The sequence below is a fragment of the Berghia stephanieae genome, chromosome 2, assembly GCF_034508935.2.
Source record: "Berghia stephanieae isolate SIO BIC M18660-M18661 chromosome 2, UCSD_Bste_1.3, whole genome shotgun sequence".
Taxonomy (NCBI): Eukaryota; Metazoa; Mollusca; class Gastropoda; order Nudibranchia; family Aeolidiidae; genus Berghia; species Berghia stephanieae.
In genome coordinates this window covers 109,925,436-109,942,657 of record NC_088361.1, presented here as the reverse complement: position 1 = coordinate 109,942,657, position 17,222 = coordinate 109,925,436, and the positions used below count along the sequence as shown (strand labels likewise).

Sequence of the window (17,222 nt, the reverse complement as noted above, 5' to 3'; positions counted from 1 at the left end):
GCCAACAGCAACACATAACATGTAGGACGAGACATGACGCTTGTCAGGCGATATTACAAATTGTTGGGCAGAGACAACGCTGTTAACGGCCAGGTTCTCATTTTACACCTGAGTACGGCGAGAGAATGTGAGTAAAGAGCCTTCTCCAAGGACTCAACTATGCGCCGAGCGAGGCTCGAACCCAGGACCTTCCGATCCGAAAGCGAGTGTCATACCACTAGACCACATAGCCGCACTTATAGCCTGACACTGACAAAAAAAATGACGTCATAATACCAGTCTTTGGCCACAAAGAAAACAAATCGTGAGTTGTGTTCAACAGTTCAACCAATGGGACCACTTGTTTCCATGAGCACTACTAACGTCAACTAACAAGGCGGTGCAAAATCCAAATAATGACGTCAAAATACCAGTCCTTTTGGGTTACAGTATCAGGCTATACCTTAACGATGGATACGGTACAACGCCAATACAACCCCTTCCAAATACAACGGCTAGAAATGTTCAACCTGCTTTATGCCTTCTTAGTTACCAGTCTCCCTTCTCTATTCAGGAAATGACGTCACACCATCACCAGAAAATGACTGAATTGCCTCATTAACATGTACTGCTGCCATAATCATAGAATTTGATTTTAAAAAATAAATAAATAAAGTTCCACCGAAATACTTGTAGTTTAATTTACATAAATCATAAAATAATCAAATTCAATCCAAGAACTAAATATGCTTATTTCCAACCTCTCTGCCGGCTTTACTCCCTTTAACTCATTCAATCCTAGAGATTTTGCAACTTTTCAAAACAGGAAAGAATGTATTAAAAATGAGCATGTACATAGATAGTTTTATTCAACTACCATTAACATGAAAAAAACTAAAAATTATAATTTGTCTCAGAAAAATATAATACACAGGCATAGGGTAAAAGTAACCCGGATAAACTACGGATATAGTCGGTGTTAGGGTTGAGTGAGTTAACCAACAATTCACATTCGTATTACTTCATGCCATGGCGTACTAAAGTATTATAGTAGGGCTATGCTTCATGCACATCAATCAACAAATCACATTACCTGTGTTGTTTTTTTTTTTTTTGTTTTTGTTTGTTTGTTTTTTGTTGTTATTTTGTTGTTGTTTTTTTTTTTTTTGTTTGTTTCTCTTTGTTTTTTGTATTTTTGTTTGTTTTTGTTTTTTTGTTTGTTTGTTTGTGTGTTTGTTTTGTTTTTATTTTATTTTTAAATTTTCTTTAATGCTTCCTTTACCCCCGCCCCACCCCCTAACCCCTTTTTTCGCCACACGCCATAATTCGCTTTTCTTATAACACGTTTTAGTAATCCTAAAGCCTAAATCGTCCTAAATTAGGGGTGGTGCCATTTCCCCCCACCTTCCCCCACACTGTGTGTCGTGATGCCCATTCTAAGGGAGATTACTCTCAAAATTGATAATTGATGATTCGGCAGAGGACAACACAAACAATCCAAAAGTTCGAGACAAACTTATTAATTTAATTAAATACTCGTTTTCAAGAATAAAATCATGGACAAAATTTCGACTATTAGCTAAACAATATAAGAAAATCATGAATCTGCTTTCAACATCGATTTGAAATCGAGATAATGTAAGTTGGGTTTCTAAGTTAGTCACTAAATAAAGTCAAGTCAAAGTCTAACCTTCTCTCCGAAGTTTTTCAACTTCTTCAATCAACAATACGAAGGGACTGAGTTGAACGTGAGGGGTCAAGATGGTTTCAGTAATTAATCATTTAGTTGAACAGCTCGTCTAGTACAAGAGGAGTGACAATTCGGACTAGAGTCTGAAATATTCTCCCGTGGCAATTCGGACTCAAATTCAGAAGAAAAAAAAATGATTTTGCTCATATTATTATATCAGACTTCAGACTGACTCTCATTCTCAGCTCATATTCATAATCCTTGCTTCGGACTGTAGAAGGATTATTGCCTGCCAAACACTAGCAGAATATGTTAATAATTTTTTTTAAAACTCCTGCTTTCGTTTGGACATCGCGTTCTGTTAAAGTTAGATATAACTCCTTTCTTTTTAATTTCTAATTGGACTTCCAATTGATCAATGATTTTGTCTGTTGATAGTTACTAGGCTAGATATCATTTTTATTTTGATTTGCATTAATTCTATGTAATTAGCAGTATTTAAAATATATTTTTTAAAGCACAACTATTCAACTATACTGCCATGGAAGACTATTCAGACTGAGTCCAAATAACCTGTTGATTGCACTTGCCCATTGGCCACGGGAGAATTCAGACTCTAGTCCGAATAGCCGCAGCCATAGACTTGACATATAAGATTATAGCACTATGACGTAGCAGTCGGCTGTGACCGTTTGAAGTTAAAATCTAGTCTATCTTACGTTTTGCGTGAATATATTATATTTCTTTCATCTTCGAATAAAATAAAGAAATTTTTCTATATATTGATTAACTGTTAGCCTCAACAATGATCGTACCAGTTCTTGTTGAGTGATCTAGTCTATTTTGATATTTATTCATTATCTCTACATAAAAAAACTGAAACACATAATACCTTGGTTGGTGGGTACCCGGTCCCTAAATTGTAAGTTTGTCTTCTCTTCCTAGAAAATTTATGGTTTCTTCTAAGTTGTCAGTTTGATTCATAACTTCCAAATTTTTACCAAAAAAAAAAAAAAGAGACGGCCATTCTGAATGCCAGCATAAGAACATCAAAGTCCATGTGATTCTTATTTCCAATGGGATCGAAATTATTATCCAAACCATCATTGTTTAAATGAACACTAATCATATTGATAAGAATAAAATGCCAAGCTGAACTTTAATTGATAACTTGCAATAAATCCAATACTAAAGAACACACGATAAAAAGCTTGCATTATAAGTAAAAAAGAAAAGAAGTGATAACTGATTAATGAACAAAAAAAAAAAAAGTATGGTAACACTCCCTGTTCAACGCTCTCTACTCAACCCCCCTTCTCCCCCCCCCCCCCCTTTTTTTTTTTTTTCTCTTACCAGACAGGAATGAAACATTCTTGTCACTTGGGCATGTGCAGTGCTGCCATCTTATATTAACAAAATAAATAATAATAAAGCATATATATATAGCGTAATATCCACTAAACATTCAACGCGCTTTACAAGGGGTCCCTGACCAACAGCAACACATAACATATAAAACAAGACATGATGCCTGTTAGGCTATATTACAATATATTCAGACAGACAATGCTGTTAACAGCCAGGTACTCATCTTACACCTGAGTACAGTGAGAGAATGTGAGTAAAGAGCCTTTTCCAAGGACTCAACTATGCGCCGAGCGAGGCTCGGACCCAGGATCTTCCAATCCGAAAGCGATTGTCATACCACAAGACCACATAGTCGCATAAAAAGATTGTAAGCATTGCTGATGTGGTCAAGGCTGTTCACCAAGTCTCTGACCCATAGAGCATAATTGTTTTAACATTAGTGTTAAGTAGAAATGAAATATGATTGTAATACCTCTATATTTTTTTTTTTCTTTCTTTCTTTCCAAAAAGGCCCACAAGATGCAGCTTCACATTTGACTTTTGATGAACTTTGTACCTGGCAAATAAGGAAGAACAAGCAGCAGAAAGATTGCACTTTGAGTTAACTTAAAATTCCGTTGTTATGCTTTTAGACCATCGACTTCAATGGAACACCTGGACACAGATGGTGATGATATGTTCAACACTGTGTGCGGAGATCTCGGTCTTGGAAATGTAAGACGGAATAGCCTCATTTTGAAGTACACGTCAGAGGAGGCTGAAAAAGATGAAAATCTGATACCTTTATATCATTTAAATGATACTGAAGATCTTGGCAGCTCTCCTAGCGATGTTAGATTTAAAATTCAAGATTTTATTAAAAAGGGTGTAATTGGCTCTGTTTTATCTCGATCACACACTCAAAGGAATAACAACTTTTCGGATACAGGTGAATCAGAGTCATCTCGGTCTGAGGAAGTGTTTCCCACTTATGCTGATATTCCTTATGGCACTTCGTATAGGCAGCAGAAGAAACTCTATGAACAGCAAATGGGACATCTTCGACAGCAGCAGAATGCTATGATTCTTCTAGAAAGTTCCAACTCTCATAAAGGTCCTGGTAAAACAGGTATGAAAAGTAAATATGACGTAAGATTCTTGAACTTCTTTGATTGGAGTCTCGAACTCACGAGTTCCCAATAACGCTGCTCGATGGTGGGAACTAGCGTTGACTGGTTTTTGTATTGTAATTAGGACACCGCTGTTTATGTCCCAGTCTTTGTGTGTTGAGAATGTTTTGTTCATTATGTTTGCAATGCTCAGATCCAGGGAGAAGGTACCGCATTTCAGCAATTCAGCGGGAATTTCATCTTCGCCTGGGATCTGTTATTGTTTAGGCACTTTATGCTATTTCTAACTTCAGTTGTTGTGATGCGGTTGTTTAGGTCTCTAGGGTTTCCTGAGAAGGGCGATATTTGTGAGACTTGTTTGTGAAATTTCTGCTGGAAGTGATCAGTTACAATGTCAAGGATATCATTGGGATTTGTTGTCTGTTTGCCAAATTTATCCTGTAGTTTTGGGTTCTCGAATGGTTTTCGGTTCAGAGCGTTGGGAAAGATTATTTCAAATACACAGGAGTTCAAGAATACTTATATTATAAACCCTTCATTGACCTCAAATATGTTATTTATCATCAAGCATTATCCTTATTTTCACCAACATTTCAAAATCTACTTTTAGTCAGTGCTTCCTCTTTTCCGCTTTTATGCGGATTTCCGCATTTTTAATGATCCATGGAAAATCCACACTTGTCAAAAACCAAGAGAAATATCCGCGGGAAATTTCAAGAAAATTTTTTTTTATTGGAGTGCTTAACAAAAATCATAATTTTGATGCCAAAGTGGCTCCAAATGGCTCTAATTGCATGTCAATTTTTAAAATTTTCTGGGGGGAGCATGCCCTCGGACCCCCCTTCTGCTGGCTTCTAAAAAAATCCTCCTTTTTGACAATTTCTCGGAGGAGGCACTGTTTAGTAAAAACAGATGCATGTATTGAAAAAGTATTTCTAGATGTATGTTGTTTTACAAAAGACAAAAGAAAGATAAGGATGTCTCTAACATTTTTGCTATTATTATGCTAATAGTAAAATTGGGTTTTCCCCAAAACGAAAGGGGTGGTTCAGTTTTAAAAAATTTCATTTCATAGTTCAGCTCAGTTTACATCCACATTGCTATGACCACAGAAAAAAATTAGTAGGCTGGTCTTCAGAGCCATAAGGCTCATGGAGATTGAGTTTATCTTGGCTGGGTGGGGATCCTGACCTCCCATAGCGGGCAGGGAGGTACATACTGTGTCTTCTATCCCCTTATATCTGTTATCCAACATACTTTCTGTCTTTGTCTTGGAATGAGATTACTTGGTTTTTTCCTGGCCCTCGTCGAATTCCTGGCTGGGAGGGAAACAGTCAAATGCATAGTTATTGTTTTGGGAGATGATATTTTTTTCCTTGTAAATCATCTCTCTGTTATGTATTATTATATTTGGTATTTTTAATGTATAATGTAAGCATTTGAGTGTATTCCTCTTTATTGGATTTTGTACTTGTGTCCGGATGAGACTTATAGGTGATCTCAAACTAAATACATTGGTCGTGTGCTCTTGGAATCTACATCTGATCCCTATTTGTTCCCAGTTCCCCTATGTCTTACTTTCTCTTGGGTTCTTTAATTGTAATTCTAGAACTTTTTCCTATCCCATTTTCTTCCTTTTTACTGGCGCTGATATAACCTAAATTTGTTGCAAGCGCCGTAAAACCCTTAAAAACAAACAAACAACAACATTTTATCTTGGTGTTTATAGTGTTAAATAAGATGATAACAGCATTTGCTTACCTCCCTTCACAAAGGATACTTATCTATGCCAGATTTTACAGATCTCCCAATGATTGATGCATGAACAGAGAGGTTAAAAAAGAATCTCAACTACATCCGTAATTAAAAGAGTGAAGCGAGTTTTCTAACCAACCTAGTTTATGATCTCGATAGAAAGAATTAAGATTATTTCCTCTTGTCTAAGAATGAGTTTATTACACCCTTTTTGGAATAGTTTTATTGACTGCCCATGGAGAGGAGAGTTGAATATAACCTAGTATGTCTAGCTTGTCGTGTGGCTATATGGTCTTGTGGAGTGACACTGGCTTTCGGATTGGAAGGTCCTGAGTTCGAGCCTTGCTCTGCGCATAGTTGAGTCCTTAGAAAAGGCTCTTTACTCACATTCTCTCATCGTACTCAGGTATAAAATGCGTATCTGGCTGTTAACACCGTTGTGTCTGTCGGAAAAAAATTATAATATCGCCTAACAGGCCTCATGTCTCGTCCTACATCTTAAGTGTTGCTGTTGGTCAGGGACCCCTTGTAAAGCACTTTGAGCACATTTTTTTTGTTTTTAAAGGTCTTTACAAGACTGCTCCCTACTATTTAAAATCGCTTCTAACTGTCCACCTTCCAAGCCGCTCACTCAGGTCCTCTAACTCAATATCTTTTGAAAGAATAATCCTATAACTACATTTTCTTTTAAAATTTTTTGCCTTACTGTTCTCATTGCGTGACCTCATTAATTATCTCTAAATGGAACTGTCAAACCTTTGATACCTTTCAAAAAATCCCTCAAAACTAAGCTATTTATAGATCAACTTTTTTTTTTTTTTGGAGCTATATTTTGTATGTATAATTATTCTCACAAGCTATTTGCTTTTGGATTGCATGCTACTCTCAAGCCTCATTGAGCTTTGTAAATAGATATCGGCACTATAAAATATAACCATGCAACTATACCTTGAGCAAGTGCCTTTTTTATTCAATCTTGGCCACAAATATTTCATTTCAAATACCAGTGCGAAAAATAATTAAAATATTAAGAATTATTCATCAAATTTGAAGTACAGAGAGACAACGTTCTTTGGAGTATCGTGTGAAAGAATTTATGACAAGTTGAGGGTCATTTCTATTCATTGATATTTGAAGTAAAGAATTTCTCGCTGAAATGAAAAGAGTACGGCATCATACTCCATTTCTGTAGTTTTGTCCTCGGGTACTTGATTTACTTGACTTATGCCTCTTGGCTCCTGGCGGAGCTTAGGGCCTCAACAGCACTCTTCCATCTTCTTCTGTCCTTGGCACAGACCTTCACCTCACTCTAGGTAAGATTGGAGACGTACAAATCTTGGTGAAGGCTTCTCTTTCAAGTCTGTTTTGGACGACCCCGTTTCCTATATCCCTGTGGGTTTTATTTTAAAGAGCCTGCTTGGTTATATTACAGGGATCTTTCCAGAGGCTATGGCCAACCCATCGTCACTTTCTGCGACTGACGTTGACATCCATTTGTTCTTGGTTTGTTCTTGTCCGAAGGTCAGCATTTGGCACTTTGTGTCCTCGAGTAAGTCTCATGATACACATTGCCCCATTGGACGTGAATGAATGCGTAACAGGCTATAGTAGAAAAAGAACGCCTCATAGGTGATTCGGTGTACCGTATGAAATAAGAACTTGCTTCAACATGACCCGTTAGGGAAATAATGAAGCATTGTGAAATGCATCGAGCATTGTGAATCCATTGTAAGGGTATAATTACTGGCACCTAATTAAAATGAAAGGAAAATCTTATTGACATGAAAGTGATCTGTGTATTGTATACATCATTATTACTGAGAAATTGAACCATTTTAATCATGTCATCCTTTGGCATAAAAAACAATTAAGAAAATGGAATTTATTTAAACTTTTTTTTAAAATTAAGTTTACAATTGTAAAAAGTAGACTCCATTTGCAACAATTATTTTATATTTCTTTCCTCATTATTAATTTGTAAATTTTTATGATTTTTTTCAAGGGAATGGCAAGCAAGTCATTTTAACTCCTGAGGAACTTGAACAAGAGATTCAACACGCCATGCTGGTGAGTCTGTTTTTTCCCCTTGACATAATCCATTCAGATAATACGAGGGTGAATTAAAAAGTAACGGGACAAATATCCTACTGACTTCATTTCTTTTTCATGTGACGTCATATTTGGCTCAATTGAACTTACGCTTGTAATCTTTAAACCAAAAGTTTAAAAATTTAATTCTGTCAAATTTTGACAACTTTATGACAGTTCAAAATGGCTGCCCCCATGGATGTCCGTCAGCGACAGAAAACTGTCAATGAATTTCTTGTTTTTTTAAAGAAGAAGCCTCGAGTAGCATTTGTAAACGCATTGGTGAAGTCTATAAAACTCAGACATTTTGTAGACGTCGTGTTTTAGGTGAGTTGAACCTGAGTCGAAGAGACAATCATTGGAATGGCGACACCAACTCTTACCCGAAGACCAAAAACTTCAAAGCTTAGAAATCAGCTGTTAAATCTGTCTTCCTTATACAAGGGATAACCATGGGAGGCTAACTAATAAAGGAGAATTATCAATATATTTCTCAGTTACTCCCCTTTCGAGGCAATGATCGTTGAAATAAAGCTGAGAGGTTACACAAAATTACTTGGGTTTCCAGAGTTGCCATTCTCTCTGTTGCTGACGTAATCTTGAGAGGGATTTTAATGTCCCAACAGACATCACATCCCGTGTGGTGTCCGGGGTCCCTCAACTGAGAGGGTCAAGAATAGCCCAACGCCAAGCCAGCGTGTCGTAAAAGGCGACTAATGGTGTGTGATTCCCCCCATCTTTGAGTCACCTGGTCCTCCAGGTTGGGGGTTGGCAAAGGGTTAACACCCCTTTCCGTTAAACTCAAACCGTTACAGAAACACAGACAGACAAACCAAATCCTTTTTTTAGCTTGGGCGACCGAAGAGTTTCTGGAATTACAGAATTTATGAAGGACAACAGACAAAGCCGAAAGGACTCTGCTGACCCGATGACGTCTTCGCCAAACAAGCAGCTTCGAATTGCGTCGTGGAACGTTCGCACCATGTATGAAGCAGGAAAAAGCTCTCAAGTTGTGACTGAGATGAGAAGATACAGGCTGCATATACTTGGAGTAAGCGAAACCCACTGGATACAATCCGGACAGAAACACCTCAAGTCTGGGGAGAAGATTTTATATTCAGGGAGAGGGGACGGGATTCATACACAGGGAGTAGGAATAATTCTAAGCAAGTTTGCCCAGAAGTCACTGAGAGGATGGGAACAATGCGGAGAAAGGATCATCATGGCGTCCTTTACAACACGGAGTAAGAAGATCAGCATGAACATTGTACAGATCTATGCCCCAACAAATGATGCAACAGATGAGGACAAAGATACATTTTATGGTCTGCTACAACAAGTCATTGACAAGTTGCCAAGGAAAGACATCAACATATTGATGGGAGATGCTAATGCAAAAGTGGGACAGGATAACGTAGGCTATGAAGGTATCATGGGACGTCATGGCATGGGAGAAATGAATGATAATGGTGAGAGATTTGCAAATTTCTGTGCATTCAACAGTTTGGTGATTGGAGGATCAGTGTTCCCCCATAAGAGGATCCACAAAGCAACTTGGGTCTCACCAGATGGTGTGACAGAGAATCAGATTGATCATTTTTGTATCTCTCGTAGATTCAGACGTTCATTGGAAGATGTGACAGTGCGGAGAGGGGCAGATGTTGGATCAGACCACCACCTGCTATTGGCAAAGCTTAAGCTCCGACTCAGAAAACACGGGGCCAGATCACATACAAGAAGAAAATTCGAGGTGAATGCACTTGATGGGGAAAAGAATGAGGAATTCAAACTACAATTGAGTAATAGATTCCAACCTCTTACTGAGCTCGAGGAGGACATAGATGTAGAGTCACATTGGGCAAAGATCAAGGAAGTTTACATAACAACTTGCCACGAGGTACTGGGGGTAAAGAAATCGGAACATAAAGAATGGATAAGTCCAACCACCTTGGACCTTATTGAAAAGAGGAGAACAAGGAAGGAACAAGTGAATGCAAGCCGAACAAGGGCTTCAAGACTGGATGCACAAGAGCAGTATCGAGCCATAGCTAAGGAAGTCAAAAGATCTGTGAAGAAAGACAAGGAAGCATTCATGAACAGACTTGCAGAGAAAGCAGAAGCAGCAGCGACTGGAGGACACATGAGGATCCTTTATCAAACTACCAAGACACTTGCTGGAAAATATGGGAAACCAGAGGTACCAGTCAAAGACAAAGATGGGAAAACTATTTTTGGAAAAGAGGCTCAATCTGAACGATGGAGGGAACATTTCAACTGCCTTCTGAACAGACCACCACCAGACAACCAGCCAGAAATTTTGCCTGCAAGGAATGAGCTACCAATTAGCTGTGATCCACCATCGATAGCAGAGATTGTGGGTGCCATTAACAAGATGAAAAGGAGGAAAGCTGCTGGACCAGACCAGATTCCACCGGAGGCTCTAAAAGTTGATGCGGAAAGAAATGCTGAGGCCCTGCACCCACTATTTGAGAGAATCTGGAATGACGGGATATTCCCAAAGGATTGGAAGGAAGGACATCTTATCAAGCTTCCAAAGAAAGGGGACCTCAGTAATTGTAATAATTATCGAGGCATCACTCTTCTTTCTATCCCAGGAAAGGTTTTCAACCGTATTATTTTAGAGAGAATTAAGAATGCAACAGATGCTAAACTGCGGGACGAACAGGCAGGTTTTCGGAAAAACCGTTCAACCACCGACCAGATTGCCTCTCTGCGAGTCATAGTGGAACAGTCTATAGAATGGAACTCTCCTCTTATTGTCAACTTTCTGGATTACGAGAAGGCTTTCGACAGTATTGACAGAGCAACATTGTGGAAAATTCTGGCACATTATGGACTCCCTGAAAAGATAGTAAACCTCATTAAGGAAATGTATGAAGGATCAAGTTGCAGGGTTGTACATGAAGATCAGCTGACTGACAGCTTTGAAATTAAGACTGGTGTCAAGCAGGGATGCTTGCTCTCTCCATTCCTGTTCATCCTTGCCATTGATTGGCTAATGAAGGAAACCTCCAAAGGGAGAAGAAATGGGATACAGTGGACCCCCTGGACACAGTTGGATGATCTGGATTTTGCAGATGATCTGGCTCTTTTGTCCCACACCCAGGACCAGATGCAAGCAAAAACCACAATTATAAACAGCCTCTCGGAATCAATTGGTCTAAGAATACACCCTGTAAAGTCAAAGGTCTTGAGGATAGGTACGCGTCAAAGGGAGCAGATCAAAGTAAAAGATCAGGAACTCGAAGATATAGACACTTTCTGCTATCTCGGAAGTATAATTGACAAGGATGGAGGCACGGAAGCAGAGGTGAAAGCACGAATAGGAAAGGCACAGGCTGCATTCACATCTTTGAACAGAGTTTGGAGAACTAAAGATATCTCCCTTCAACTAAAGCTAAGACTTTTCAACTCAAACGTGAAGTCTGTCCTACTGTATGGATGTGAAACTTGGAACGCATCACAGGCATGTATAAGGAGGGTACAGATTTTTGTAAACAGGTGCATGCGTAAGCTACTCAGAATAAAATGGATGGATAGAATAAAAAATGAAGAAGTATGGAAAAGAACACAGCAGAAACCAGTAGGAGAGGATATAGGAAGAAGACGATGGAGGTGGATTGGACACACGCTTAGAAAGAATGACTCAACTATAACAAAGAAAGTATTGGACTGGAACCCTCAGGGCAGAAGATCAAGGGGAAGGCCACGAGGAACATGGAGAAGAATTAAAGAAGCTGATATACAGAGAAGTGGTAAGACCTGGAATGAGATAAAAAAGTTGGCTCAGGATAGAGAAGGATGGAAACTGTTTGTCTGTGGCCTATACCCTGACCCAAGGTGAAAAAGGCAATGATGATGAACAGACATCACACGGTCTTACAGACATCACACGAACTGGGCAGAGAAATTAAAGTATTTTATTTTCCTCACCGTCATCCAATCCAGTCTTCTTCTTCCTTTCCCTTTTCTTCTCCACCCCTCCCCCTCCTCCTCCTTTCCTCCCTCTTCCTCCTCCTCCTTTTCCTCCCTCCTGCTCCTCCTTTTCCTCCCTCTTCCTTTTCTCTCTTCTTTCTCCTCCTTCTTCTTCTTTTTCTTCTTCTTCAATGTGAAATAAAACCATTTTACACATCATATCACGCTCGCCTCGCTTAAATTAGAAAATGCCCAAAATTGTGCAACGCCCCCTCCCCTCCTCCCCCCCCCCCCCCTTTTTTATTGAAGTTTAGCCAAAGTGCACCCCCCCCCCCCCCCATTCCCCTCTATTATTAATTCCCTTCTATTCGATTCAGACCTGCCTGTTTGAAAAATCTTAAAAAATCGTAATTTTTAGGCAGGCAGGTCTGGATACACACTAGAGTACTAAGGCCACCTGTGACAGTGACACGCTGTTGCTTCTGCTCCACATGCTCTTACAGTTACAAAGAGAACGTCAACACAGCATTGCTCATGCGTCTCTCTTATCAACTGAGGAAATCTGTCGTTTGGTTAATGAGATATCACTAATTATATTTGATAAATCAATTTAGAAATGTTATTATATACACACTTTTATGAAATAAAAATATCACCAATAAACTTATTTTGATGAAAAGTTCACAGCGATGCACCAGTTAAATCGTTTTTTTTTTTGGCATTTTTTAGTCTAAGTTACCTCACCGTCAAGTCAGGGATTTCACGGCGGGTAAATCTTAATCTTGGGTGCATTTCTCATTATTTTTCATTCTTTGCAACACATCACTGTTAACTTTCATCAAAATAAGTTTATTGGGTTTTTTTTTTTTTTTTAATATAAGAGTATGTATATAATAACATTTTGAAAAGTGATTTCTCAAATATGATTAGTGATATCTCATTAACCAAACGATAGATTGCCTCAGTTGATAAGAAAGACGCATGTGCAAGGCTATGTTCTCTCTACTGTAAGGGCATGTACCGTAGCCATCGTTATGTTATAGATAGTATGCGCTTGGCTGAGAAGCTCATAACATTGCCATCCGGAAGTATAACGGACAAACACACAAAACTGTGTATCCATGAACGTTTATAGTCAGGTTAATACAGTTCAGTGAGCATTACTCATAAACGCGGATGGCAAATAACAATAACAAAGACCTGAGTGACGTCATCTTCGAACTATCTATAGCCTGACACTGAAATCCAAAAGGACTGGCAGTTTGACGTCATTATTTGGTTTTTGCACGGCCTAGTGAGTTGTCATTAGTAGAGCTCAAGGAAACAAGTTATTTCATTGGTTGAACTGTTGAATACAACTCACGATTTGTTTTCTTTTGTGGCAAAAGACTGGCATTTTGACGTCATTTTTTGGTCAGTGTCAGCGCAGCCATCGTTATGTTATAGCCCGATACTGAAATCCAAAAGGACTGGAAGTTTGACGTCATTATTTGGTTTTTGCACCGTCTAGTGAGTTGTCGTTAGTAGAGCTCATGGAAACAAGTTATTTCATTGGTTGAACTGTTGAATACAACTCACGATTTGTTTTCTTTTGTGGCCAAAGACTGTGGCATTTTGACGTCATTTTTTGGTCAGTATCAGGCTATAACATAACGATGGCTACGATAACTTTACGAAGGCCACGCATGTACCACACCATGCAACGCCTTAACAAGACACGCCGCTGCTTCTGCTCCATGCAACGCCGTAACAATATGAACTCCAAACCAAATAAATAAGAGAGAGAGAGAGAGAGAGAGAGAGAGAGAGAGAGAGAGAGAGAGAGAGAGAGAGAGAGAGAATAAGTAGGAGTGAAATATCTGTTCAATGTTACAGTTATCATTTAACGTTATAACAAGTATAACTAAATGACAAATTGCCATATTTATTGACAATAAAGATCTATTTTTATTATAATAATTTTAACATTATTAATGCAGTTTTATGAATGCTGTCTCTTGGTAATGAATGCATTGTGCGTCGAGTTATTATTATTATTATTTGTTTTAATTCACTCAACCCTGTGCGGCTATGTGGTCTTGTGGTATGGCACTCGCTTTCGGATCGGAAGGTCCTGGGTTCGAGCCTCGCGCTCGGCGCATAGTTAAGTCCTTGGAAAAGGCACTTTACTCACTTTCTCTCACGGTACTCAGGTGTAAAATGACTACCTGGCTGTTAACAGCGTTGTCTTTGTCCGAAAAATTGTAATATCGCCTAACAGGCGGCATGTCCCGTCCTATATGTTGCTGTTGACCAGGGACCCCTTTTGAGCACATTTAGTGGATATTGCGCTATATAAAGCTCAATTTTTTTTAAAGCCTCAACCCTAACACCGACTATATCCGTAGTTTACCCGGGTTACTTTTACCCCATTCCTATTTATTACATTTTTCTGAAACAAATTATAGGCGTAGTATCAAAGCTAATGTTTTTAGTTTTTGCATGTTAAATGATAGTTGAATAAAACTATCTATGCACATGCTCATTTTTAATACATTTTTTTTCCAATTTTGAAAAGTAGCAAAAATCTCTAGGATTGAGTGAGTTAATCCGAGTTTATTGTGTTGTCATGTTATGACGTTGATTGCGTGTATTAAATAACCATTTGTTAAACAGGATAGAGACGTGTGATGGAAAAAAACAAAAACAAACAAAACGGAAGTTGAAACCCACTCTTTCCGGAGGACAGGATGTATGCCCTGTGTAAATGATCTTGTGGTTTCTGAGGGATGGCGTGTCGTTTTTCGAGTCGAATTATTATAGATAGAACGGAATTGACGTCACTCAGGTCTTTGTTGTTTTTTTTTTTTTTTTTGTTTGTTTGTTTTTTTTGTTTTTTTTTGTTTTTGCCATCCACGTTTATGAATAATTCCCACTAAACTGTATTAACCAGGCTATAAATTTCAAGGTTGCACATAGTCGTGTGTGTTGGTCTGTTATACTTCCGGATGGCAATGTTGTGAGCTTTTTAGCTTCAAGCGCATACTATCTATAGATAGAATGCGCTTGGCTAAGAAGCTCATAACATTGCCATCCGGAAGTATGACGGACCAACACACAAAACTGTGTGTATCCATGAACGTTTATAGTCAGGTTAATACAGTTCAGTGAGCATTACTCATAAACGCGGATGGCAAAAAACAATAACAAAGACCTGAGTGACGTCATCTTCGAACTATCTATAGATAGAATGCGCTTGGCCAAGGAGTTCACAACATTGCCGTCCGGAAGTATACCGGACCAACACACAAACTCTGTGTAACCATGAACTTTTATAGTCTGGTTAATACAGTTTAGTGAGAACAACTCACAAACGCGGATGGCAAAAACAATAACAAAGGCCTGAGTGACGTCATCTGCATACTATCTATACTGGTCGTCAATAACGATCTCCTTCCTCGCTCTTTTGCCTCCCGTAATCCTTCGAATCTGCCAATGTATCAACCTGCTACTAAAATAGTCATGCCACCTTATGATTCAATAATATTATGCAACTTATCAGGGTTGCCAATTTGGCAGACTTTCTGCCAAATGTCCTTTTTTTTTTTTTGGCAGAATTTGAAGTCGTCTGGCATAGAAAAATCGGTTTGGCAGTTTGGCAGATTTTATTTTCTGAGGCCTAGGAATGAATGTATAGGTCTACTCCACGTTTTCCATGGCAATTTTTATGTATTAGTGATTTTTTTTAACTTGAGAAATGAAAAAAAAAATATGACATCGGCCTTGAGAATTTTTTGTTTAACAAAACTGATGAGTTTTCAAAGGGGGTACTATAAATAGTACGGTTTGGCAGATTTTTGTAGTATTTGGCAGATTTTTAAAATCCAGTTGGCAGAATGCCTGAAATTAATCTGGCAACCCTGTAACCTATTCACGATTAGTCCCCCGAAGGACTGGTCTGGTTGCATAAACATTATGAAAACAGGGACTTGAAGTCTCTGTTCCAGTCGGTCGATCCGCTTACAATTTTAAAGTATCTGCAGGAATGTGAAATCCTGCAGAAATTGTAAATAAATATTTTTACATAACAAACATGTAACTATGATGATTTTATAAAGATTTTACTACAACAGTACACGTTTTGAGCAGCTATGGCCCCTCAAGGCCGATAAAAATTGATAAAAGACAGAAACCGGCGCTTAAATGACCTTAATAGTGTCGAAAGCGCCGTTAAACACCTAAAAACTGGTTGCATACTACACACTTCCAAAGATTTTGGAACCGGAAAAGTAGGTGTAACGTCATGGATCCCCCCCCCCTCCATACTACTACTATCTACGATATATTGCTTCAAATCTGCGTGCACACACTTTAATTTATCGCAGGTTTGATCATAGATAACACATAGATAGTAGTCTGTGGGTTTGATCGTGGCCTTCGTAAAGTTATGGCCTGATACTGACCAAACAATGACGTCAAAATGCCAGTCTTTTGCCACAAAAGAAAACAAGTCGTGAGTTGTATTCAATAGTTGAACCAATGAAATAACTTGTTTCCATGAGCACTACTTACTAACGACGACTCACTAGGCCGTGCAAAACCAAATAATGACGTCAAACTGCCAGTCCTTTTGGATTTCAGTGTCAGGCTATAACATAACGATGGCTACGGTTTGATCGCCTAGTTTATTGGGTTTGCCATGAAATCAGTCATGAAGGGAACCAACCACCTCTTTCTTTGGGAAGTAAGATGGAAACGGAAGTAGACGTCGTCGCTCAGCTCTGCTATTTTTTTTTATTGTCAGACGCCTGTTTAGCGATTAGTTCTCACTAAATTATATCAATCAGAATATAAACGTTAAAGGTTACACATAGTTTTGTGCTGTGTCGATATGATTTCACCAGGCTGACGGATGTTGCGAGTATTTTACCTAAACGCATATCATCTATACGATTTCGATGCTATGCTATGAAATAGCGTACCGACACACACACACACACACACACAAACAATTGTGTACCTTTTACGTTAATAGTCTGATTGAAACAATTTAGTGAGAACTAATCACGAACTGGCTGTCTAAAATTAAGGACAAAGGGCTGAGTGACGTCAAATTCTTTCTTAAATTTGTTGTTTTTTTTATCTCTCCCCCCCCTCCCCCCCCCCCCAACCTACCCACCGTTGCCATCGTAAACTAAAAAGCCTGACACTGATCAAAAAATGACGCCAAAAGACAGACAAGTCTTTGGCCACAAAAGAAAACAAATCGTGAGTTGTATTCTAATACAGTAGAATTACTTTAAACCGAAATTTTGGGG

General features: G+C 38.6%; 1 protein-coding gene across 1 annotated transcript in view; it reads left to right on the top strand.

Annotated features, from left to right (window-relative positions):
• The first annotated feature begins 922 nt into the window (after positions 1-922).
• LOC144966217 (uncharacterized) overlaps positions 923-17,222 on the top strand; it is a 76,255-nt gene continuing 59,955 nt past the window's right edge. The window contains exons 1-3 of the mRNA XM_078902395.1: positions 923-1,617; positions 3,548-4,145; positions 7,904-7,968. Of these exons, the coding sequence (XP_078758521.1) occupies positions 3,683-4,145; positions 7,904-7,968 (528 nt within the window). The 5' untranslated portion in view covers positions 923-1,617; positions 3,548-3,682. The remainder of the gene's footprint in view (positions 1,618-3,547; positions 4,146-7,903; positions 7,969-17,222) is intronic.